Source organism: Jaculus jaculus, chromosome 7 (assembly GCF_020740685.1).
Source record: "Jaculus jaculus isolate mJacJac1 chromosome 7, mJacJac1.mat.Y.cur, whole genome shotgun sequence".
Lineage (NCBI taxonomy): Eukaryota > Metazoa > Chordata > Mammalia > Rodentia > Dipodidae > Jaculus > Jaculus jaculus.
In genome coordinates, this window is record NC_059108.1 from 147,466,009 (window position 1) to 147,492,187 (window position 26,179).

Genomic DNA, 26,179 nt, shown 5'->3' on the forward strand with positions numbered 1-26,179 from the left:
ATCAGAAGAATGAGCAGCAAAGACAGGCATGATGGCACATGCCTTTAATCCTTTAATCCCAACACTCCGGAGGCAGAGGTAGAAGGATCTCCATGAGTTCAAGGTCACCCTGAGACTCCATAGTGAATTCCAGGTCAGCCTGGGCTAAACTGAGACACTAACTCGAAAAAAACAAACAAAAAGAATGAGCAACAAATCATGCACTCTGGAGCCGACCCCCCCCCCCTGCCCTTATGGCATGCTTAGTAACTGCTGCCTCAAAATCAACAGTCTATAATACTGCTAGTTGCCAAAAAAGGAACATCAGGACTCAACACACACCAAAAAAAAAAAAAAAAAATCACCGAATGCATTAGCTTGCAAAGCCTACTTTTAGTAACAAAAGAAAATGAGCTGTTACCTGCTCCATGTTGTAGCCGTGCTTCTCTTTGGCAATGGCAATGTACTCATCCACTGGAAAAAAAGAGAGGAAACCAGTGAGCAGACTAAGAACGCATCTCTTTCAGGTCAAGCTTGCTATGCTCAACACTGGCAATGAAGGACAGGCAGTAGCGAAGCAGAGCTACAGATCTCACTGCAGGTCAGCATATATCCTATCCAACCCTCAGAGAAAGGTCTGAGTGAATATACTGAAAGTATTAACCAGCAGTCAATTATCTCTGCTTGGTAAAAATATGAGCGTTCTTTTAAAAATAACATTCCATGGGCTGGCGTGATGGCTTAGCGGTTAAGCGCTTGCCAGTAAAGCCCAAGGACCCCGGTTTGAGGACCCACTTAGCCAGATGCACAAGGGGGCACACGCGTCTGGAGTTCCTTTGCAGCGGCTGGAGGCCCTGGCGCGCCCATTCTCTTTCTCTCTCTCTCTGCCTCTTTCAAATAATTAAATAAACATGAAACAAAAATATTAAAAAATAACATTCCAGGGAACTGAAGAGATGGCTCAGTGGTTAAGACGCTTGCCTGCAAAGCCTAACAACCTGGATTCTATTCCCCAGTACCCACGTAAAACCAGATGCACAAAATGACACATGTCTGGAGTTCATTTGCAGCAGCTAGAGGCCCTGGCATGCCCTCGACCCCCATCTTCTATCTCCTCTGTCTCTGCTCACAAATTCATTCATTCTTTCATTTGGGGGCTGGAGAGAGAGCCCAGTGGTTAAAGGCACTTGCTTTTAAAGTCTGATGGCCCAGATTTGATTCCACAGTTCCTATGTAAACACAGATGCACAAATTGGTGCATGCATCTAGAGTTTGCAGTGCTTAGAGGTGCTGGTGCACCCATTCTCCCTCCCACCCTCCCTCCTTCCCTCTCCCCTTGCTATTAAATATGTATTTTTAATCCCAAAACCTTGCTTTTACTCATATTTTCTAAAACAAGCATTAAAATGGTACTTTGAAACTTACTTATTTACTGTAAAAAGAAACTCGAGGGCTGGAGAGATGGCTTAGCGGTTAAGCACTTGCCTGTGAAGCCTAAGGACCCTGGTTAGAGGCTCCATTCCCCAGGATCAACATTAGCCAGATGCACAAGGGGGCACACGAGTCTGGAGTTCATTTGCAGAGGCTGGAGGCCCTGGAGCGCCCATTCTCCCTCTCTCTCTCTCTCTATCTCTATCTGTCTCTTTCTCTGTCTGTTGCTCTCAAATTAATAAAATAAAACAAAAAAAAATTTAAAAAAAGAAACATGAACTAGGCATGGTAGTGCACTCTTGTAATCACCAGCCTGGGCAACAATATGGAATCCAGGTCAAGAGAATAGGGAGAAGAGAAAGGGAGGGGGTATATAGTTCACTTATAGTTTCACCTGAATGAGGTTACAGAACAAGCATATAGTTTTGTTTGTTCAAGGTAGGGTCTCACTCTAGCCCAGGCTGGCCTGGATTCATAACGCCCAGCAAGCATATAGGTTTTATCTTTTGACAAAATTTAGGGGTTGGAGAGATGGCTCAGAGGTTAAAGATGCTTGCTGGTAAAGCCTGAAGGCCCAGGTTCAATTCCACAGGTAAAACCAGATGCATACAAATTGGAACATGTACATCTGGAGTTTGATTGCAAAAGTCCCTGACATACCCATTCATATTCATTCATTCTCTCTCCTTCTGTTTAGAAATAAATAAATTAAAACATTTTTTAGGCCAGGCATAGTGGTGCATGCCCTGAGGAGGCAAAGGTAAAAGGACTGCTGTAAATTCAAGGCCACCCTGAGACTACATAGTGAATTTCAGGTCAGCCTGGGCTAGAGAGACACCCTACCTCGAAAAATGAAGAAAGTAAATAAATTTAGAGTTAACTCTCTTAATTGCTAAGCCATCCCCTCCAGCCCTATTTTGAATTCTTTACACTATTGGTGGGTTACAAGTTTTGTTTGGTTTGGTTTGGTTTTTCGAGGTAGGGTCTCACTCTGGTCCAGGCTGACCTGGAATTAACTCTGTAGTCTCAGGGTGGCCTTGAACTCATAGCGATCCTCCTACCTCTGCCTCCCAAGTGCTGGGATTAAAGGCGTGCGCCACCACGCCTGGCGGGTTACAAGTTTTTAAGGCTACATGAGGCACAAACAGAATACTCTCTAGCAATCACTCATGATAAGGAAGTACAAATGTACTGTTTAGGGGTGCTTGTACCCACGATTTTGGTCTTATAAAATATCTGACCCAAGATGGGAATTAGTGACACAATTCTGCTTGGTTATAAGAATAGGAAAAGGGCTGGTTGTGGTGGTGCACGCCTTTAATCCCAGCACTTGGGAGAGGTAGGATGATTAGTGTGAGTTCAAGGCCACCCTGAGACTAATGTAGTTAATTCCAGGTCAGCCTGAGCCAGAATGAGACCCTACCTTGGGGGGAGGGGTGAAGAATAGGAAAAGTTTTTGTTTTTCATTCTTTGCATCTTAGAATCTGAGGTGTTTGCAAATTTCTACTCAGCACAGAAAGGGGAGATTTTAGTTTGATTGAAATCTCTACCACAGGAGGATCACAGTGAGTTCGAGGCTAGGTCAGCCTGGGCTAGAGCAAGACTCTACCTTAAACAACAACAACAAAAAAAAGGAGTTAAATCATAGGACTTAACGCCTGGTTTCTGCATCTAAAAAAACTCTTCCTGGTGGCAACTGTAGCATTGCAGCAGTGCGAAATACCAAGGACATACATAAATCAAAACAAATGGCAAGAAGCTGCCAGATAATCTACATCTTCTGAGACGCTTTCTTGGACTACTGCTGTGTAGGGCTGCCCTTCATATATTAGAAAAGTAACACAAGCTTTAAAAATAAAGTTGCAGGGGCTGGAGAGATGGCTCAGTGGTTGTGGTTAAGACATTTACCTGCAAAGCCAAAGTACCTCGGGTTCAATTCCCCCAGGACTCACCTAAGCCAGATGCACAAAGTGGCACGTGCATCTGGAGTTAGATTGCAGTGGCTGAAGCCCTGGTGCGCCCATTCTCTGTCTCATAAATAAATAAACAGTAGTGCGGTGCTTGAGAGATGGCTTAGCCAAAGGATCCAGGTTTGATTCCCCAGTACCCACCACATAAATAAAGCCAGGTGCACAAGGTGATGCAGGGGTCCTCTAGCCACTGCAAACTAACACCAGATGCATGCACCCCACGCAGCTGGCTTTATGTGGGCACTGGGGAATCGGACCAGGGTCCTTTGACTTTGCCAGCAAGCACCTTAACTGCTAACCTCTTCAGTCCATCTTTTGCATTTTAAAATAAGCATTTGCTGGTGTCAGGAATAGTAAAACACACCAACACAGTAGATTTTAAGAGTTGTCATATTATACAAGTATTTGTATTAAGATAACCTTTAAAACCACACTACTTAAATCTTAAGGAGAGAGCCCTATCACTGCTGCTTAACTGAAGTCTCTCAGGACATCTACCAGTTACTCTGAAGGGTGTAATGGAGTAAGTTAGCACGTGAGTGCCTTGACGCCTATAAAAGAATACCGTGTGATGATATCCACTACTAGATAGTTTCTCATTCTTTCCAACATCTCCAGTGCCCAACAGAGCTTAGACAAGCATGCGCTGTGAATGCTGGGGTGCTATGACAGGATCATGTTAACTTCTGAGTGTTGTGTGAGGCAAGGTAAAGACCGCACAGGCTGTGTGGGCTTTATCAAAGGACAATATGCAATCCTGGCTTTTCTTGGGCAGGGGTGGGACAGTGTTGTGACAAGGTCTCACTCTGTAGACTAGGCACTCACTACCCATGCCTCTAAATAGACTTATGTATGTAGAGTGGGGCCTGGCCCACAGAAAGTGCTAGTCTAATTCCTCTGCTAGCTTTAGCCACTTCTCTGCTGAGTAATAATTACAGACCACAAACACATTTGAACTAATCTCCTGATCTGGACTCCCACAAGCAAGGCTTCAAAGTTAAGATGGAGTTGTACATGCTAACACCATTCCTTGTCGTTCAGCTAAAAGCAGGCTATTTGAGCCTCTAGCGTACCATAATCAGATAGAGGTAGGGGCTAGATTTTGGTTGTAATTAGCATGACAATAAAGTTCCCTTTCATATTTACACAAGTTTTTTTTAATATTTTTATTTATTTATTTGAGACAGAGAGAAAGAGGCAGAGAGAGAGAGAGAATGGGCACGCCAGGGCCTCCAGCCACTGCAAACGAACACCAGACCCGTGTGCCCCCTTGTGCATCTGGCTAACGTGGGTCATGGGGAATCGAGCCTTGAACTGGGGCCCTTAGGCTTCACAGGCAAGCGTTTAACTGCTAAACCATCTCTCCAGCCCTACACACAAGTTTTAAAATGAAGTAATCTGTAGCACATTGAGTAATCTGGTGGAGCACACCTTTAATCCCAGCACTCGGGAGGCAGAGGTAGAGTTCGAGGCCACCCTGAGACTACATAGTGAATTCCAGGTCATCCTGGACTACAGTGAGACCCTACCTCGAAAAACCAAAAAAAAAAAAAAAAAGTAATCTGAGGTAAACTGATCAGTTATTTACCTATTGTTCTGTCTCCTTCCACCCTTACTAGAATTCAATCTATTTTCTGCTCCTTTTTGTTTCTGCTCAGCCCATGAAAACATTTATTCCACTTTATGTCCAATTCTAGAACAAAAGATAAAGCCAATGAAAACTGTATTTTGCTGTGGTTTTACTTTTAACACCGGTGATTTCTCTCAGCAGAACAACCAGGCCATCACCTAACTGAGAAGACCAGCCAACATACCACCACTCCTTTCCCTTCCTCAGAATGTTCTAGACAGAGTTAAGTGTAGAAACACTGCTCTTCAAAGGCCATGTACATAATCCTCACCTCTCCTCTCTCTCTGATACTATGATACTATGAGAGGTGAACACCCAACATCCACCTTGCTCTTCGGAGAAGGCAGCAGGTGGTAGAATAATGCTAAAAATGAAGAGGCCCATTTTCAAAACCTTGTTTTGTGGTCTTAAGCAAAAAGTAAGCTTTCTATCTAAAACAGTAAAATTTGTTCTTGCTGTTCTCAAAAACAACAAAAACAAACAAAGGAAAGGTGAAAGAAATGCAAGTTCCCCAAGACAAGGTTCTCCTAAATATGAGGGACCCATGGGCCTTCTCCAGTACCTTCTATCTCTGATGGTAATGGTCTTAATTATGCCCCACCCCTAAAAAGTTAACTGGAGCTAATCTCAACAAGGGAGTAGAGTCCTGTGTCAGGGACCCTCGTTAGCCATATGCACAAGGGGGCGCACGCGTCTGGAGTTCGTTGGCAGTGGCTGGAGGCCCTGGCTCACCTATTCTCTCTCTCTCCATCTGCTTCTTTCTCTCTCTGTTGGTTGCTCTCAAATAATAAACAAACCAAAAAAAGTAAATGATAATGGTAAAAGAGGCCCTGCCAACAGAAAAAGTTAAACTAAGGGGGAAAAAGGGAGTCCTGTGTCAGGAGCTCCCTATGAGAACAGGACCAGCACTTTGAAGGCCATGTAGCTTAAGAAGACAGGAGGACAAGCACCACCAGCATCCCCTAAGCACAGGGCTGCTGTGGGGAAAACAAAGGGCAAGTTTTGGCACCTAGGCTGACTTCACCCTGCAGGTCAGGGAGCAGCTGAGACAGCCAGTTGGGTAGGTAAACTATCTGCACACTATGGCCTCTTGCCACTGCAAAAGAACTCCAAACACATATGCCACCCCCTGCATCTGGCTTATGTGGGTACAGGGCTGAACCTGGGTCCTCAGACTTTGCAGGCAAGTGCCTTAACCATTAAGCCCTCTTTCCAAGCCCCTCTGGCTTTCTTTTTTTCTTTTTTTTTTTTAAAGTGGAGCTTCACTATGTTTTCCAGGCTGCCCCTTGATTACTGGTTTCAAGCAATCCTCCTGCCACAGTCCTCCAGGAACTATAACTACAGGCCCTTGCCACTATCCCTGGCCTTAAAAGATTTTCTTCAAGCACTTTAGAAAGTGACAGAGTGGGTATGTGCAACCTTGTGCTTGCCTCACCTTTGTGCATCTGGCTCACATAGGATCTGGAAGTCAAACATGGGTACTTAGGCTCCACAGGCAAGCGCCTTAACTATTAATCCATCTCTCCAGTCCATCTAGGGCTTTTTTGAAGTAACAAGAATTTGTCATAGGGTAAGAATAGGTGTAATTGAATTATGGGTTTTGTCTTTTGGTAACATTTAAAGGCAGAGCACATGATCTCACTCATGAGAAATACATAAGAATTTTTGGGGGGTGGGGGTGTTGAGGTAGGGTTTCACTCCAGCCCTGGCTGACCTGGAATTCACTTTGTAATCTCAGGGTTCCCTTCAACCCATGGTGATCCTCCTACCTGTGCCTCCCAAGTGCAGGGATTAAAGGTGTGTGCCACCACACCTGGTAAGATATTTTTTAAGTTTATTTTTAGAGAGAGACAGACAGAGGGAGAGAGAAAACTTGTGCATCAGGAACTCAGCAACTGCAATCAAACTCCAAGCACTTGTGCCACCTAGTGGGCATGTGCAACCTTGTGCTAGCCCCACCTTTGTGTGTCTGGCTAACGTGGGATCTGAAGAACATGGGTCCTTGGGCCTCATAGGCAAGCAAGTGCCGTAACTACTAAGCCATCACTCCAGCACGGAAAACATTCAGAAACCACTCTTACTATGTGCATGTGTTGTGTTACACAGCTGGTTAAAAGCAAAAATGATCTGCAACAACATGAAGCAATGCACATGCAGCAGAAGAGAAACAAGTAAGTGAAATCTGATGTAGGATACCATGTACTTTAAGTAGCACCAAGTAATCAGTAAATGATGATCACGATGGTGGAAGTTTTCCTGTTGAAAGCAGTAACATGCATGTATCTGTAGCTAATCAAGAGACTGAGGTAAGAGGGATCACTAAAGCCCAATTCCAGGCCAGTGCCAGACTACACAACACAGTGAGACCCTTCCTCTCATATAGAAAAGAGGAGGGGGGACAGGAGAAAGCAAAGAAGAAAGAGAAGGCAGGGAAGAGGACTCCTAAGTATCCAAAAGCCACACGAAGAAAAAAGATGGCTATCATCTGAGAATTTACTTTGTGCCACCATTGCTCTTATTCCTCTTGATAAAACTATTTTCACTCTTACTCACAAATGAACCAAGGCTCAAAGAAATTAAATAACTTGGCCAGAGTTGCACAGCTGGTAAATGGCAGAAATAGGACTTCTACCTCTGTGGGACAAGGGGACAAAGTAAAACCAAGCTGACCACCATACTCTGTTCTTGTTTGAACTGAGTTAAGAAAATACAGGGCTGGAGAGACAGCTTAAACAGTTTAATCCAATGACCCAGACAGATGTTCCTAGTACAAGTGCTAAGCATCTCAAATTCAATTGCAAAAGATCAAGAATGCAGATGAAAACTGCCACTGTCACCTTAATTCACCCTTCCCTCCCCAGACACTGCAGGCACAAAACACCGTGTGACCTGTATATTCTACTAAGAGTGCTAACTAGGCTGACACCATGAGCTAGGCTGAGAACCACATTAACTAGATTGTCTTTATTTATGAAAGAGAATCAGGGGCAGATAGAAGAGAATGTGTGTGCCAGGACCTCTAGCCACTGCAAGGAAACTCCAGACCCATGTGCCACCTTGTGCATCTGGCTTACATGGGTTATGGGGAATTAAACAGGGGTCTTTTGGCTTTGCAGGTAAACACCTTAACCACTAAACCATCTCTCCAACACCCAACTTTTTGTTTGTTTTATTTTTATTTATTTGAGAGTGACAGATAGAGAGAGAATAGGTGCACCAGGCTTACATGGGTCCTGCGGAATCAAGCCTCAAACCGGGATCCTTAGGCTTCACAAGCAAGTGCTTAACAGCTAAGCCATTTCTCCAGCCCCCAACTTTTTTTCAAAGACTATATTAACAGGTAACAGAGCTGAACAGAGGCAGAGTTCTGTGGCTAATGTATACAAGGTCCTGAATTCAATTCCTACCCACACTCTGTCTCACACACAGGCTGGAGAGATGGCTTAGCAGTTAAGGCACTTGCCTGCAAAGCCAAAGAACTCAGGTTCGATGCCCCAGGACACATGTAAGCCAGATGCACAAGGTGGTACATGCATCTGGAGTTTGTTTACAGTGGCTAGAGGCCCTGGCATGCCCATCTGTCTGCCCCCCCAATAAAAAAATTTAAATACACACACACACACACACACACACACACACACACACACATAATGCAGGACACCAGGAACAGTGGCCCATGGCTATAATCCTAGTACTCGGGAGGCTGAGGTAGGATGATTACCATGAGTTTGAGGCCAGCCTGGGCTGCAAAGTAAAAGGCGAACTACAGTGAGACACTGACTCAAAACAAAACAAAACAAAATATGGTAAGAAGTGCCATGGCATCTCCTAGTACCAAAGTAAGAAAGAAGTTATCTCTGTAACTCTTCAGGGCTGGACAGATGACTTAGTGGTTAAGACACTTGCCTTCATGCCTAAGAACCCAGGTTCGATTCTCCAGGTCAAACGTAAGCCAGACGTACATGGTGGCACATGTGTATGGAGTTTGTATGCAGTTGACTACAGGCCCTGGTGCTCCCATTCTCTCTCCCTCCCCCTCCTAGTCTCTAACAAATAAAATTAAAAAAAAAACAAAAACGCTTCAATCATTTAAGTAAAGTGACTATGCCACCTAGTGGAAATGAACATTACTACAGTTAACATTTGAATTACCCTAAAAACTCCATTGGAAAGACCGCAAAACAGGAAAACTGGTCAGCCAGTCCTTCCAAGTCAGGTGTAAATTTTATTTTTATGGCTGGAGAGATGGCTCAGCAGTTAAGGTGCTTACCTGCAAAGTTTAACAACCCGAGTTTGACTCGATTTGCCAGTACCCACATAAAGCCAGATGCACATACATATGGACTTCTGCAGTGGCGGGAGGCCCTGGCATGCCCATTCTCTCTCCCCCTTCTTCACCCTCCCTCCTTCTCTCTGCTTGAAAATAAAAATAAAAGTGCATTTTGGAACTGGAGAGATGGCTTAGCAGTTAAGGTGCTTGCCCACAAAACCGAAGTACCCATGTTCGATTCCCCAGGACCCACTTAAGCCAGATGCACAAAGGGGCGCATGTATCTGGAGTTTGTTGCAGTGGCTGGAGGCCCTGGTGCACCCATTCTCTCTCTGCCTCTCCCTCTTAAATAATAAATAATTTTAAAAGCATGTATTTAAAAAGTACATTTAAAAATCAATATTCTGGTTATTAATATAGTTTAATAAAATGAAAGACAACTATACAAAACTTCCCTTCTCTAGCCAATCAGTAACCTCTGAAAAATCCCTTCCTGCTGTCAATAAACTGATGTCAGAAATAAATAAAGAGATATGCATGCTCTAGCAGGTTCTATTTCAACCCAAACTGTACTTCTGCATCTTCTACCTAGTGCTGATGGGGGAGTAACTGGATAATTCTGCCCTCTTGTGTTTAACTCCATTTCCTTTCCAGTCCATGATTTTAAAAGCTTCTTTCAAGGAGCAATTAAGGAGGGGGACAAATTACAACAAAATACGACACATGAATGAAACTGGCATAATAAAAACCATTACTTTGCATACTAACTTGCTCATGTCTGTACATCAGTCCAAAAAGACACAGAAAATCCCCCCTATCTGTGCAGTTTTGTTGTGATTAAACCAAATGATATAAAGCTTTCACCTTAAGAATTCCCAAGTGATAATTGAGATAGGGAGGGGGAATGATGGAGAGTGGAGTTTAAAAAGGGGAAAGTGGGGGGAAGGATGTATTACCATGGGATATTTTTTACAATCATGGACGTTATTAATAAAAAAATTTTTTTTTAAATTAAAAAAAAATTCCCAAGTGAGGCATTGAGGTTCACGCCTTTAACCCCAGCACTTGGGAGGCAAAACTAGAAGGATCACCATGAGTGAATTCTAGGTCAGCCTGAGCAATACCCTACCTAGGGGGGGAAAAAAAAAAATTCCAAATGAAATACAGAGAACACAGTGAGCACAGTGTTCCTTCCATGTCAAGTCACCTGGCTTGGTCTGCCTAAGTAGGCAAATGCTTCCATACGTACTTACACATGTATGTGTGGTGCGAGTTGAGGAAGGAACTGTGATCTACACTCCTGAGTGTTAACAGGGAAGAGGGAGGGGGGAACCACTGAGTCATGCACCCCTCACAGCAGGCTATGAGAAGAGCCCTGGACCATGAGTCATTTCTTAAGAGCCTACTTACTACAGAACAAGAGAATGAGACACTCTGCTCCATCCATTCAGGTTTAGGGAGCTCAAATAACCACAAGTAAAGAGCTATGGAATTAATTCTGTCACCATCACTTGTGAGATTAAACTAGAGGTTGTGGTATAATTTACAACTGCAGATCTGTTTCAGCAAGAGAATCCAAATCCAGTCCTTCAGCTCCCTGAAAGCCATTCTCCACCTCAGTTTCTCAACCATGATCCATCAGAATCATCTGAGAACCCTCCTCACCCTATTAGTGCATGTATGTACAGGCAAGATTATGCAAGCATAGGGGTATGTTCCTGGGCAATTGTGTTATGTGAATGTCATGGAGCATATCTGCATAAACAAAGAAGATATGAGGTCACTAGGCAATATGATCTAATGGGACCACTGCTGTATTATGAAATCTGCCAACTCAAACATTGTTACGTATGAGTGAGTTCCAGGTCAGCCTGGGCTACAAAGAAATCCTACATATGGGGGAGAGAGGAGGAGCGACAATGTGATTTTATAGACTAGTTCTAATAATGAACAGGAGCAAGGTATTACATGCTTATAACCTTCGCTGCTTACATGATAAAGAACATCTCAAGTCAGTCACAGCCCAAGAGGTTGAGAGCAGTCTGGGCACAGTGAAAACCCAACTCAAACCAGACCAGAGCTAGGGTGATGGTACAGTGTTGCCCTGCAAACATGAGGACCCACATAAAAAGGCAGGTGTGGACCCAGCACTTATGTAAAGTCAACCTGTGGCTATGGGGAAGGCAAAGTCAGGAGTACCCTAAAAACTCTCAGGCCGGCTAGTCTGTCCTCCTGAGAAGCAAAGAAAGACCTTGCTCAAGCATGGTGGAATGAAAAAAAGCCAGCACTCCAGTGTCCTCCGACCTTAATGTGTGTGTGCTATGGCATGTGCACATCCATATACACACATCAAAAAGAAAAAAATAAAGACAAATAAAGTGCAAAGCTTTACTTCTGTTTATTTTTTTTTTGTTGTTTTTTGAGGTAGGATCTCACTCTAGCCCAGGCTTGCCTCAAACTCACAGCAATCCTCCTACCTGTGCCTCCCTCATGCTGGGATTAAAGGTATATGCTACCATGCCCAGCAAAGCACAAAATTTCAAAGTAATAAAGGTTCTGTGTGCCCATTCATTCTCATTCTCTCTCTCTTTCCTTCCTTCTTTCCCTCTCTCCCTCCCTCCTTCCTTCCCTCCCTCTCTCCCTCAAGTAAATAATTAAATACAAATAATTATTTTACTAATTAAAAAAAATAAGATAATATAAGAGTTGCAGAAACATTGAGGAAAAAAAAAAGAGTTGCAGAAACAAGCTAGGTGTGGGGGCTCACACCTATAATCCCAGCATTTGGGAGGCTGAGAGTGGGAGGATTGCTTTGAGTTCCAGGTCAGTACCCTGTGTCAAAAACAAACAAAAAAAGCTGGTGACTCAACCTTTAATCTCCACACTTGGGAGGCAGAGGTAGGTGGATCACTGAGTTTGAGGCCACCCTGAGATAAAGCGAAACCCTACCTTGAAAAACAAAAAAAAAAAAAACAAAAAAACAACACAACTGGGGAAATGACTCAGTGGTTAAAGGTACTTGCATGCTTAGAAAGCCTATTGGCCTGGGTTTGATTCCCTAACACTCATGTAAAAAAAAAAAAAAAAAAAAAAAAACATAGACAAAAAGTGACGCGCATGTGTCTGGTGTTTGCAGTGACAAGAGACCTGACATGTGCATGCATGCACACATATATACAAATGAATAAATGAACAAATACATACATACATACATACTTTTTGTTACTACTACATAAAATAATCTTTTTTTCAGGGCTGAAGGGATGGCTTAGCAGTTAAGGCATTTGTCTGCAAAGCCAAAGAACCCATGTTTAATTCCCTAGGACCCACGTAAGACAGAGGCACAAGGGAACACACATGTCTGGAGTTCATTTACACTGGCTGGAGCTCTGGTGCGCCCATTCTCTCTCTCCCCTCTTTCTGTCTGTCAAATAAATACTTAAATAAAATATTTTCAAATGATCTTTTTTTTCTCAGTACTAGAGATTGAATCCAGGGCTTGCATGTGCTAAATAACGCTCTACCAGTGATTAACACCATCAGTTCCCTAATATATAAATTTCTTCTTTAATTTTTCTTATTTGCAACTGGAGGACTTAGCCCCTAGTCCCTATTCTTCTCAAAACCACAAGGCACCAGGAGCTTCCCAATGTAAACAAAGACCTGTAGTTACAAATCCTTCAACGGATCCCTCATCCTTCAGGAAGTCAACCTACCTCGTCAGTTTCTTCACTTCTCACTTTCCTGAACACAATGTAGGGCACCAGGTAGACATCCTTTGATGGTATACTATTTCAACTGTTATTTAATTTCCTCAACATGAACTGTCTCTCTACAGAACACATTGTCTAGGCATGACTCACAGGCTGCATCTGCCATTAAATGTTTTTTATTTAGACACAGCCCAAAGCAACTTGTGTAATATTAGTGAAGGTTAAAGTATTTAAATATAGTTGATGAACCCAAGTAGCATATGAAAGCAGAAGCATACAGTAAATGCAGTCAGGATAGCTGAGATCAGTCCATGAAATCTGGATGCTACATAGCTATGAGACAACAAACATCTGAAGAAACCTCCTCTACATCTCATAATTGCTTTTAGAAAGAACTAGGAAAAAAAATACACACCCCAGGGGTTGAGGAAGATGGCTCATCAGTGACAGCACTTGCTACACAAGGAACAGGGCCTGAATTCTACCCCCAGCACCCATGCATCAGTGCAGGTGTGGCTGCACATGCTGGAACACCCGTAACCAGAGCTGAGGCAGGAGATCGCTAGGGCCAGCCAGTCTTACTGAAAAAGTTCCAGGTTTGGTTAGAGACCCTGTCTCAAGGAAACAAGGCAGAAGAGCAACAGAGGAACTGCATAACATCATATTCTGGACTCTACTTGAGTATATGACACGTGCTTACACACACACACACACACACACACACACACACTCCCCCACAAGCACATAAAATACCTATTTGTTTACTTGCATAGTCCTTCTTATGTTAAAATGCAAATTTCCAAACCTTCACTCCTGGCACACTGTTGAGCACATAAAATTACTGAATTAATAAACCACGAATTGATAGCTGGGCATGATAGAACAAGCCTTTAGTACCAGCCCTCTGGAGGAGGAGGCAGAGGATCACAGTGAGTCTAAGGGTAGCCTAATCTATAGCGTCAGTTCCAGGTCAGCCTGGCTAAAGGGGGACAGTGGAGGGGGAGACACTATGAATGAAAATCAATCTCACAAAATAAACTCAAATTCAACATAATCCCTATTGAGATACTCCCTACTACAAGTCTAAGATTTACCTAAAGTAAGGCAGGAAGATGGAAAATAATGAAAATGTCACTGAATGATTGAAAACAAAACACAAAATAATGAAACAAAATCAAGAGTATACCAAAGTACATGTATGTTTTACACAGGTGGAGGAAACTTGACATCCTCTTGCCACATAGTCCAGCAGTCATACTCACTGAAATTTCTGTAAGTTGTTGAAAACCTACAGGTTTTGAACAGTTCTGTTCACACCAACAAAATGTCCTTAGTGAGTGAATGGATAAACTGGCATATCCAGATAATAGTGTTAATTGGCGCGCGCGCGCACACACACACACACACACACACACACACAGGAGCCACAAGCCTCAAAAAGGCACAATGAAACATTAGAACCACAGAACTGGGCTGGAGAGATGGCTTAGCAGTTAGGGCACTTGCCTGCAAAAGGCAAAGGACCCTGGTTCAATTCCCCAGAACCCATGTAAGCCAGATGTGCAAAAAGGGGCACACATGTGTCTGGAGTTTGTTTGCAGCAGCTGAAGGCCCTGACGCACCCATATTCTCCCTCCCTCTCTCTCAAATAAATAAAACAAATTTTTTAAAAAGAAGCATAGAACTAATTAAGAGAAACCAATCTAAAAAGGCCTTATGCTATGATTCCAACTCCACAATGTTCTGGAAGAGAAGACAGTCTAAGGTTAGTGGCTGTCATGGGTCTGAGGAGAATGAAGGATTCTGAGGGCGGGATAACTATTCTGTATGACAACTACAGTGGTGAAACATGTCACTATACATGTGTCAAAGTCCATACAGCACACAGCACAACAGTGGAGCTCTACTGTCATGAACTGTGGGTGGTTATAGTACAATGATTTAGATGCATCAACTGTAACAAATTCTTCTGAGGGACTTCAGGTTCAAGATGTCCACAACAGGGTAGACTATGGTATAAGGTATATGGATATTCTATTCTCTGTGCTTGTTGTTTACTTAAACTGTCTATGAACTTAAAACTTGCCCTTAAAAATAACATCTATTAGGCCTGGCATGGTGGCGCACGCCTTTAATCCCAGCACTTGGGATGCAATGGTAGGAGGACTGCCATGAATTCAAGGCCGCCCTGAGACTACATAGTGAACTCCAGTCCAGCCTGAGCTAGAGTGAGACCCTACTTCACAAAACAAAAACAACAACAACAAAAAAACATCTATTTAGCCAGGTGTGGTGGTGCACACCTTTAATCCCAGTACTCAGGAGGCAGAGGTAGGAGGATCATCATGAGTTCAAGAACACCCTGAGACCACACGATTCCTGGTCAGCCTGGAATAGAGTGAGACCCTACCTCAAAAAATTAAAAAGAAATATTTATTTATGAAAAAGACAGTATAGGCATGACAGAGCCACTGAAAACAAACTCCAGACTCGTTCTAATTTGTGCATCTGGCTTTACATGGGTACTGGGGAACGGAACCCAGGCTGGTAGGTCTTGCAAGAAAATATCTTTAGCTTCCTTTCCAAGCTGGGCCCGGCAGAATGGCTCCCGCCAAGGGTGGCGAGAAGAAGAAGGGCCGTTCTGCCATCAACAAGGTGGTGACCCGAGAGTACGCCATCAACATTCACAAGCGCATCCATGGGGTGGGCTTCAAGAAGCGGGCTCCTCGGGCCCTCAAAGAGATCCGGAAGTTTGCCATGAAGGAGATGGGGACTCCAGATGTGCGCATTGATACCAGGCTCAACAAAGCTGTCTGGGCCAAGGGAATAAGGAATGTCCCATATAGTATCCGTGTACGGTTGTCCAGGAAAAGAAATGAGGATGAAGATTCACTAAATAACCTTTATACTTTGGTGACCTATGTCCCTGTTACTACATTCAAAAATCTACAGACTGTCAATGTGGATGAGAACTAACTTCTTGAGTGTAAAAATAAAGTTATAAAAGTTAAAATACATATCTTTAATCACAGTGTCATTTCTCCAACCCAACATCTATTTTTTCTTAAGCAAAAGAAGAATGATGTATTCACTTCTTTTTGTTGTTTGTTTGAGGTAGGGTCTTGGTTGAGCCCAGGATGACCTGGAATAGTCTCAGGGTGGTTTTGAACTCACAGAGATCCTCCTACTTCTGCATCCTCAGTGCTGATTAAAGGCACCATGCCTGGCTGTATTTGCTTTTTAATCTAGAATTTTGATTTCTAGAGATCTGTCCTTTAAAAAAATAGTCCTGTTGCTGGGTGTAATGGCACACACCTTTAATCCCAGCACTCGGGAGGCAGAGGTAGGAGGATTGCCAACAGTCAAAGAGTTCTAGGATTACAGGCATATACTACCACACCTAGTTTATGCAGTGCTGTGCATCAATAACCCGCTACATGCACACTAATCAAGCATTCTGCCAACTGAGCTACATCTCCAGCCTCTCAATACAACTTACCCAGATATTTTTAAAGTATCGCTAAGACTCAATCATCCATTAATAAAAGTTTTGTTTTAAAATAAAATATACTCAGAAGGCATTAGTAGGAGAATTTGTGAGTTCAAGGCCAGCCTGAAACCACAGAGTAAATGCTAGGTCAGCCTGGGGGAGGGAGGGAGGGCTTAGCTTAGTGTTTGCCTAGCAAGCACAAAACCCTTCCTTTGGTCCTCAGCATGGGGAGGGGGGGACTAAAAGTGAGACACTTTTCAACAACAACAAAAAAACAGCAAATAAACAAACAAACATGACTTTGAGTTTTTAATGTTTGTTTTTTCCGGATAGGGTCTTGCTCTACACTGGGCTGACCTAAAATTCACTGTGTAGGGCTGGAGAGATGGCTTAGCAGTTAAGGTGTTTGCCTGCAAAGCCAAAGTTCCTCAGTTCGATTCCCCAGGACCCACATAAGCCAGATGCACAAGGTGGCGCATGCATCTGGAGGTAAGAGGCTAGAAGCCCTGGTGTGCCCATATTCTCCCTCTCTCTTTTCCTCTTCCCTTATCTCAAGTAAATAAATAAATAAAAATAAAATATTTAAAATTCACTATATATTCCCAGGGTGGCCTCAAACTGGAGTACTGGTACTGGGGGATCAAACCTGGGTTGTTAGGCTTTGCAGGCAAGCACCTTAACCCCCTAAGCCATCTTTCATTCATTCATTCATTTGGGTATACCTTAGGGATGCCTTAAAGTTTCTATATAGTTGAGGATGACCTTGAATTCCTTTTGCTCCTACTCCCCCTTCAGTGCTAGGATTTAGAGTAGGAGCCACCATGTCAGACCCTACCTCAAAAAAAAAAAAAAAAGAATTGCCCAGTGTGCTGGTGCACTCCTTTAATCCCAGCACTTGGGAGACCGAGGCCACCCTGAGACTACATAGTGAATTCCAGGTCAGCCTGGGCTACAGTGAGACCCTACCATGAAAAAACAAAACAAAACTGACAAAATGACTCAGTTTTTCACTGCAGCCTTTAAGAACAACAGCATTAGTGTGAAACAATCTTACTTTTTTGGGGGGAGGGGGGCAGCAAACGGACAGGCCTTTTTTGTTTTTGCTTTGGTTTTCCGAGTTAGGGTCTCAGGCTGACCTCAAACTCACAGCAATCCCCCTACTCCTGCCTCCCAAGGGCTGGGGATTAAAGGCATGTGCTACCATGCCCAGTCCCCTGCCTTCTTTAATGCTAGAGGGAATTGTCACTCCAGTGCCTCAGCCACTGTCATGGAACTCCAGATGCATGTGACCCCTTGTGCACATATACATTGGTGCATCCCTGTGTGTCTGGTTTAGGCTTTTCAGACAAGCACCCCATCTTACACTTTTGATACAGGAATGGTTGAATATAGTGATTTATTCATATGATAGACTGATGGGCTAGAGATGGCTCAGCAGTCAAGGTACTTGCTGCCTGCAAAGTCAAAAGACCCAAGTTCAATTCCCCAGAACACATAAGCCAAATGCACAAGATGGTACAAGTCTAAAGTTTGTTTTCAGCAGCTGAAGACCACCCATATCCATCCTCTCTCTCTCTCTCTCTAATAAATAAATATTTTTAAAATATTTTAGAATATTCATAAAACTACATAGTTACAGGCATGGTGGCACACACCTTTAATTCCAGCACAGAGGAGGCAGAGGTAGGAGGAACTCTGTGAGTTTGAGGCCAGCCTGGTATGGAATGAGACCCTACCTCAAAAAATAAATAAATAAATAAATAAATAGAAATACATAGTGAGCCAGTCTAGGCTACAGACAGTGTGAGGCCCTGTCTCCAAATTTAAAAAACAACAAAAAAAGTATTTTTTTTTTAAAGTATAAAATTTTTAAGTGTATGTATGTGCATTACAACTAGGTGGATGGTGCAGGTGCACACGTATCACACAGCATGCATGTGAAGGTCAGGTTGGTCTTGCCATCACACCTCATTTGAGGCAGGCTTCCTCACTCTGGATTTTCATTCTGCTATTCTTTTGCTGGGTTCACCTTGAGCTTCCAGAATATTCTGTCTCTTATTGCCTGCCATCTCCTTGCCAGCATGCTGGACCTATAGAATCTCCCCAAGACGTCTAGCTTTTGTTGTACTTCTGGCTTAAAATTTATTTATTTACTTTTTTTTTTTTTTTTTTTTTTTTTTTGGTTTTTGAGGTAGGGTCTCCCTCTAGCCCAGGCTGACCTGGAATTCACTATGTAGTCTCAGGGTGGGCTCGAACTAACAGTGATCCTCCTACCTCTGCTTCCCAAATGCTGGGATTAAAGGTGTGCGCCACCACGCCCGGCTTATTTATTTACTTTTTAAATGTATGCATTTATGAGCATGTGCATGGGCCTCTTATTGCTGCAAATGAACTAAAGATACGTATTTCCACTCTGCATTTGGCTTTACATGAATACTGAGGAGTTGAACCTGGGTCAGCCAGGCTTTGCACACAAGCACCTTTAACCATCTTTCTACCTCTCTAGACTGGTTTTTCAAGTTCAACTAATAATACTGAGAAGGATTTACAGTACAAATGCAAAATCACATTAGGTAATCACTGTTCTTAAAATTTAGCCAGAGCCGGGCTTAGTGGTGCACGCCTTTAATCCCAGCACTCAGGAGGCAGAGGTAGGAGGATCACCATGAGCCTGAGGCTATCCTGAGACTACACAGTGAAATTTCAGGTCAGCCTGAGTGAGACCCTACCTGGGGGGCGGGGGGGGGGGGGGGAGGGACACCACTCAGATCAAGGCTGGAGAGATGGTATTAAGGCACTTGCTTGCCAAGCCTAACTACCCAGGTTCAATTCTCCAGTTCCAGAAACCCACATAAAGCAACATGCATAAAGTGGCGCCTGAGTCTGGAATTCATCTGCAGCTACTACAGGCCCTGGTAATCCCATTCTCTGTCTCTGAGTGTCTCTCTCTCTCTCTGCTGGTGACATTAATATGAAGACCTGGGACCTCCCAGAGGACCAGGAGAACCTCTGATACCACAAGCTTGGGGTTGGAGGGGGAGCCCAGACCTACAGTCAAGGGGCTGTGTACCCCTTCTTGCCCCACACTTTCCTGGAATGGGTTACATCCTTTTTAAGTCTGGGAGGATATTGGAGATGGTCTAAAAGGGCTTGTCAGACGACTCAGAAGGTATAATGGTGCTGGAAAGAAGTGACTAGAGTAACATCTCGATCACACCTTCCAAGGTTCAGGGTCTAATGTGGAAAAGGTGGCAGAAGAAATGTAAGAGCCAAAGGAAGGGTAGGACTCCTTACAATGTGCTCCCTTCAGACAAAAAATGGCCTCGATATTCATGACCTCATAGTGCCTGACACTACCTACACAAGACTATCATAAAAAAAAGGAGGAAAAGACCATAACATCAGAATGAAAGAGACTGATTGAGATGGGGAGGGGATATAATGGAGAATGGAATTTCAAAAGGGTAAAGGGGGGGGAGGGTATTACCATGGGATATTATTTATAATCATGGAAAATGTTTTCAAAAATTGAGAAAAAATTAAATAATAAAATAATAAAAATAATCTGCTACACACACACACACACACACACAAAGGGCTTGTCAGAAAAACTGAGGCCAAGGCCAGCCATGGTGTTGCACGCCTTTATCCCAGCACTTAGGATGCAGAGGTAGGAGGATCAACATGAGTCTCAGGTCACCATGAGACTACATAGTGAATTCCAGGCCAGCCTGAGCTAGAGTGAGACCCTACCTTGAAAAAACAAAGAAACCTTAGCTGGGAAGCCAAGCATGGTTGGTGGAGCACACCTTTAAAAGTCCCAGCACTCAGGAGGCAGAGGTAGGATGATGGCTGTAAGTTTGAGGTCAGCCTAGGTCTACAAAGTGAATTCTAGGTCATCCTAGAGTGAGATACTGCCTCCAAAAAAAAAAATAGAAAAGCAGGTGAGAGGCTGGAGAGACAGCTCAGTGGTTAAGGCAACTACCTACAAAGCCTAAGGACCAGAGTTCAGTTCCCCAGTACCCACATAAAGCCAAATGTACAAGGTAGCACATGCATCTGAAGTTCATTTGCAGCAGCTAGAGGCCCTGGCACACCCATATTCTCTCTCTGCCTTTCTCTGAAATACTTTCTTAAGTAAAACAAAAAATGTGGGTGTGATAGTACACACCCATAATGCAAATACCCAGAAGGCTGTGCAGGAAGATGTCAGTCAAGGCTGAGGCCAGCCTGGGCTATGTATGCAACAAGATCTTCGGTACACGGGATGGGGGGGGGGACCTTTCTCTAAGTCTAAGATAAAAAGATCTGGATAAAGATTATCCAGATTCCAAAGATTCAAGTAAGTATTAAACACAAATATGCAAAAGGTACTAGTTAAAAGGGGGAGTAATAAAATCTGGACTTGGAAGGACAATGTTGACATTGGAGAGAGACCAGGACTATGAGCTCAGACTGAGCAGTGGGTTTAACATAAAGGGTAGGAGAAGCTTCAGTGACTCTGGGCTCTTCCACATCTCTTTCTCTCTGCCCTGTGGAAGGCCATCTGTGAAATATGGGCAAAAACATCTTTTTGGGTTAGAGACCTAGAGGAGGATGTACTCAATGTAAAAGCCCAGCAAGCTCTTCCCCATTCTGTCTGGGTGCCATAACTGGAGGTAGACATTATGACTGAAACGTATCCTGGAGGGAAAGAGATGACGTGATATGAGAAACACTCAGAGGAACTAGGACAGTAAGGAAGGCAGGAAGACTGAGCATCTAAGAGACTCCTGGGAAGCCAACTTAGCACAGCTCAGGAAACAGCTTTACAGATGACAAGGAGGTAAATTTGCAGTTTTTCTTTTTTCTGTATAAGAAAGAACATCATGTTCAAAAACAGAAGCACGCTTTTGTAAGTCACTGCAAGTGCTCAAAGAGAAGGGGAAAAACAAACCAGGAAATACTCAGAAAGTTCTTCCCAAGTAAGCAAGCCCAAAAACAGAAATAAATGTCAGTGCTCTTCCTCTGCTCTTTGGTTACAAACTCACAACAGCCCGATTGATGGTGGTAAAATTAAGACAGTCAGTCCTAAAAGAAGTAGACTGAGAAGAGTATTATTTTACTATTGCTAATTTTAACACTAAGAGTAGCTAAATTCCCTATTCTCCAAAAAATAGAAATTTTAAAAAAATTTCCCCTGGGCCAAAATTAAACATGCTTCTTTATGTATAAGCCCTTAACATCTCAAACATGCTAACAGGGATGCTGAATATTCAACAGGAGGTAACAGAATATGCATCATTTCTCACACTTACTTGGCACTGCAAACCTGTTAATACCTATTTTAATACTGCAAAACACAATCTGGGAAATCTTCAAAAGCCTCGCAGCCTCAATTTTTATCAATTTAACGATTCCTTAGAAGCATTAACTATCTGCCCCCCCCCCAATCTACCTCCCCCCAAACAGGCTCTTGCTAATTTAGCCCAACTGGCCTCAAACATGGCCTCTGCCTAATGAGCACTAACAGCATAGGTGTACACCATATCAGGCCTCAGCTAATACACTTCTAAGCCTGGTCATATTTTAGAACAATGATTCTTAACCTAGATTTGCCAAAAATACCTTAAGAGAAGCCAAGTTATTTTTCTCCAGAAAGATGTGCATAACATCAAAAACTGATGTGATTTCAGAGTTAACAAACCCCATACATAAATGCCATTCTTGAATCCAAATGAAAAATTTGCAAAAAGAGGATTTCTCTCATTTCTTAAGTTGTGATTAAACATACTTTATTTTTACAGCAACACAGCAGATGTAAAATTATTTTACAAGATCATGGATAGATGGAAAATATAGTTAGTATCATTAACTTTGAGCACCCCCTTACTCCCCTCAAAGACAGCTCGGAATATACGCCTAACAAAATTTCTAACATGAGGCTAGAGATGTAGCTCAGTGATAAAGTGTTTACCTACCATGTGGAAACCCTAGGTTCAATTTCAAGTACTATCCAAACACCATCAAAGAGTCAATCAAAATTTATACTTCCAATTAGACTCAAGTATTACATAATAAGTGTCTATTTTTTTTCTCCTTTTTTGAGGTAGGGTCTCACTCTAGCCCAGACTGACCTGTAACTCACTCTGTAATTCCAGGCTGGCCTTAAACTCACAGCAATCTTCCCATTGCTCCCTACCAAGTGCTAGGATTAGAGACGTGCTCCATTACACCCAGGCAGGGCCTATTTTTAATAGTATATATTTGCCCTTTGTAAAATGTATGTATATATGTTCCTAGCACTGATGAAGCAGAAGAATCTCAAATTTGAGGTCAGCTACAAATTCCCACCTGAATTATACAATATATTATAAATTATAAATTCCTTTCCACTTTGAGCTAGTTTCCTAGTTATATTCATTATTAACTTACAAAGCATTCTGGAAAATGTAGAAGACTAGGAAACTAAAGGTTGGATATCTAAACTGGCCATAATAGGGAAAAAAAAAACCTACTTTCAAATGCTTCGAATAATATAAAAACGTAATGGGACAGAAATGTGGAGAGAGAGTTAAGCTACAAAGATCCCTTGACGATCTTACATTTTCTAAGAAAGGTAAAAAATGAAGGTGCTTTAAAACTTACGTTTTGCCTCTGACAGATTCTGATTAGGTGACCACACCAACATACCAAGATTGTCTCGTTCTTGACTGCGCCTTGCCAGTTTGGCTTAGAAGAAAGCAAAGACAAAAATTATTATAGTTTAGCAACTTCAGGTAGCACAAACTTTTTAAAGTAGCACAAACACCACCACCACCACCTGACCTGGTCAGCTAAGCCTCAGAACATGACAAGAGAACCCACCCTCTACCCAAAGCTACTGTCGTGGAGCTCACAGTTTGCATCATGGCAAGCTTGGGGTAGGGTGACAACTACTGAAGCCCTCTTATTTTTAGATCCTTTGCTTCCCCCCCCCCAATTAACTGACTAGTACACATGTATGTGCAGCAGGTATAATTGTTATTGCTGTTGCTGGGTGAGGTGACTGAGGAGTTCAGGTGGCTATCAGAAGGTTCAGCAGGGCTGTCCTCAAAGAGAAAGAGCGAAAAGCCCTGAGCTTACTCATTGTTCTGTCCACATATAACATATCCATAGAGCAAGTGATTTACAAATATAAGGTCCCAGCTGGGCACGGTGTCATACACCTCCATTCTATAAACTTAGCAGGCTTACATGGGAGGATCAAATTCAAGGCCAGCATGGACTACATGGCAATGATCTATCATTGAACAAACTAAGCAAAACACACACTGACTTTCTGGTGATTTGACTGTTAACCCAATCATTCTGCTAGCAGAGGATCCCAGGGATAACAGCTTAGGTCTGGGAAGGTGGCTCTGTCATTAAAGGAACTTGCAGGTTTGAGTCCTCATGCCCATTTAAAGCCAGATGCACAAAGTGGCACATATATCTGGGGTTTATTTGCAGTGGAGGGAGTCCTTTGCATGCCCACCTTCTCTCTCTCTCTCAAATAAATAATCAAAGCCAGGTATGGTGGTTCACACCTTTAATCCCAGTACTTGGGAGACAAAGGTAGGAGGATCACTGTGAGTGAGACCAGCCTGAAACTACATAATGAATTCCAAGTCAGCCTGGGCTGAAGCAAGATCTTACCTCAAAAACTAAAAACTACAATACAATAAATATTTTTAGCAAAATAACATCCTAAATAAACTGTGTGTCCTGACATACCAGCACTTGTAATCCCAGCACTTGGAAAGTGCAGCAGGCAGAAGATCAAAAATTCAAGGTCACCCTTAGCAACATAGATAGGGTTTGAGGCCAGCGTGTGTTATAGTGAGAAATTGTATAGCCTAGATAGAGCTGGAGAGATGGCTTAGTGGTTCAGGAACTTTTCTAGGAACCCAAAGGACCCAGGTTCAACTAGCCAGAACCCATAGAAACCATATGCACAAGCATCTGGAGTTCATTTGCAGAGTCTGGAGGCCCTGGTGCACCCAATTTCTTTCTTGCCTGCTTGCTTGCTCACTCTCTCTCCCTCATTCCCTCCCCCCTCTCACTCTCTCTCACACACACACATATGCCTCTTTGTAGCCCTCTCAAAAAAATAACTAAAAAAATGTTTTTTAAATGTAGACTAAATAAAGGGCTAGTGAGATGGCTCGGTGGTTAAAGGTACTGTTTGCAAAGCTTGTGTGCCCTGACTCTCCAGTACCCATGTCAAGTCAGATGTACAATGTGGTACATACATCTGGAGTTTGCAGTGGCAAGAAGAACTGATGCACCTTTTTTTATTGCCCCCTCCCACAAGGTAGGATCTTGTTCTACTTAGGCTGACCTGGAATTCACTATGTAGTCTCAGGGTGGCCTCGAACTCACGGTAATCCTCCTACCTCTGCTGGAATTAAAGGTGAGCACCACCACACCCAGCTAGGGTCTCTCATTCCTTAACCCAGCCTTGCTGGCCTTGAACTTGGGATCCTCCTGACTTTAGTCTTTCAATTGCTTAGATTACAGACTTGTACCACCTGACTGAACATGATTCTTAAAGTGCCAGGACTCATATGATCAGTTGCAGCACCAGCAGTAAGTGCCCCAAGTTCAGCAATTACTAGGCTATGCTTGAGACACCCCTACAACCAAGCACAGTTAACAATAAAGAGCCTGCTGCGAGCAGCAGAACTCTTGCCCGCCCAGGTCACAGGCTCAAAGGTGGCTTAGTATTCTTAGCCTCCCATCACCTATCCCCTGAGAAGTCCTGCTCAAATTCAAGTGCTGCTCCCTGTGACAGCTGCAGCTTGACTCAAACCTGTGATCAGATAGATCCTGAGTGATGCCTGTGCTCTATGGAGCTACCTTCAGCACCAGGGGCCTTCCAGAGACTCTTCTCTCCAAAACTGTGTGCCAAGATGGAGGTGGTAATACAGACAGTAAAAATATGTGGTCCAGAATATTTCTCAATGTACAGGGCACCATGTCCTGCATTTTCCTCCCTCCACAGCTACCTATGGTCCTCCTCCTGGTACAGCCTACCTTCTGCATGAACCTGCTAGAAGTGGGCACTGCTTATACCAAACCAACATTTCTAAAAATGTCTCTAGACTCTCATTATGTCCAACAAGAACATGTCTATGGGTTTCCATCCTTGAACATTTCCTACAGCCAGTGCTGCCCACAAAAAAAAGTCTTTAGAAACTCTATAGCCCTCCTGACACTTAGCACTATAAGGTTCCTTAATGTCTGCTAGTCAGCCTTGTGCCCATTATGGTTTTTATGTTCATTTCCCTGGTCCAACAGGTTGAACTTCTGTTTTTAAATATTTTATTTTTATTTTTTACTTGACAGAGAGAAAGAGGAAGAAAGAGAATGGGAACACTAGGGCCTCCAGCCACTACAAACACACTCCAGACACATGAACCACCTTGTGCATCTGGCTAAGATGGGTTCTGGGAAATTGAACCTGGGTCCTTTAGCTTTGCAAACAAAGGTCTTAACCACTAAGCCATCCCTCCAGCCCAGGTTGGACATTCTAACTAAATAAAGAAATTTTGACCTCATTTTTTGTTATCCATTGTCTACTACTGAGCTGGGGTGGAGGATCATACCTGTGACCCCAGCACTTAGAAGTCTGAGGCAAGAGGACTACAATGAGTTTCTAACCAGCTGAGGCTACATAGCCAGTTCTAAGCTGGG

The 26,179-nt window shown here is 43.2% G+C and overlaps 2 protein-coding genes across 2 annotated transcripts in view; one reads left to right on the top strand and one right to left on the bottom strand.

Annotated features, from left to right (window-relative positions):
- Rcor1 (REST corepressor 1) overlaps window positions 1-26,179 on the bottom strand; it is a 71,384-nt gene that overhangs the window by 28,502 nt on the left and 16,703 nt on the right. The window contains exons 3-4 of the mRNA XM_045154306.1: window positions 23,111-23,194; window positions 401-453 (exon numbers count right to left, since the gene is read on the bottom strand). Of these exons, the coding sequence (XP_045010241.1) occupies window positions 401-453; window positions 23,111-23,194 (137 nt within the window). The remainder of the gene's footprint in view (window positions 1-400; window positions 454-23,110; window positions 23,195-26,179) is intronic.
- LOC101599883 (60S ribosomal protein L31-like) lies at window positions 15,574-16,004 on the top strand. Its single transcript, XM_045154307.1, has one exon. The coding sequence runs from the start codon at window positions 15,595-15,597 to the stop codon at window positions 15,967-15,969; it is 375 nt and encodes a 124-aa protein (XP_045010242.1). The 5' UTR covers window positions 15,574-15,594; the 3' UTR covers window positions 15,970-16,004.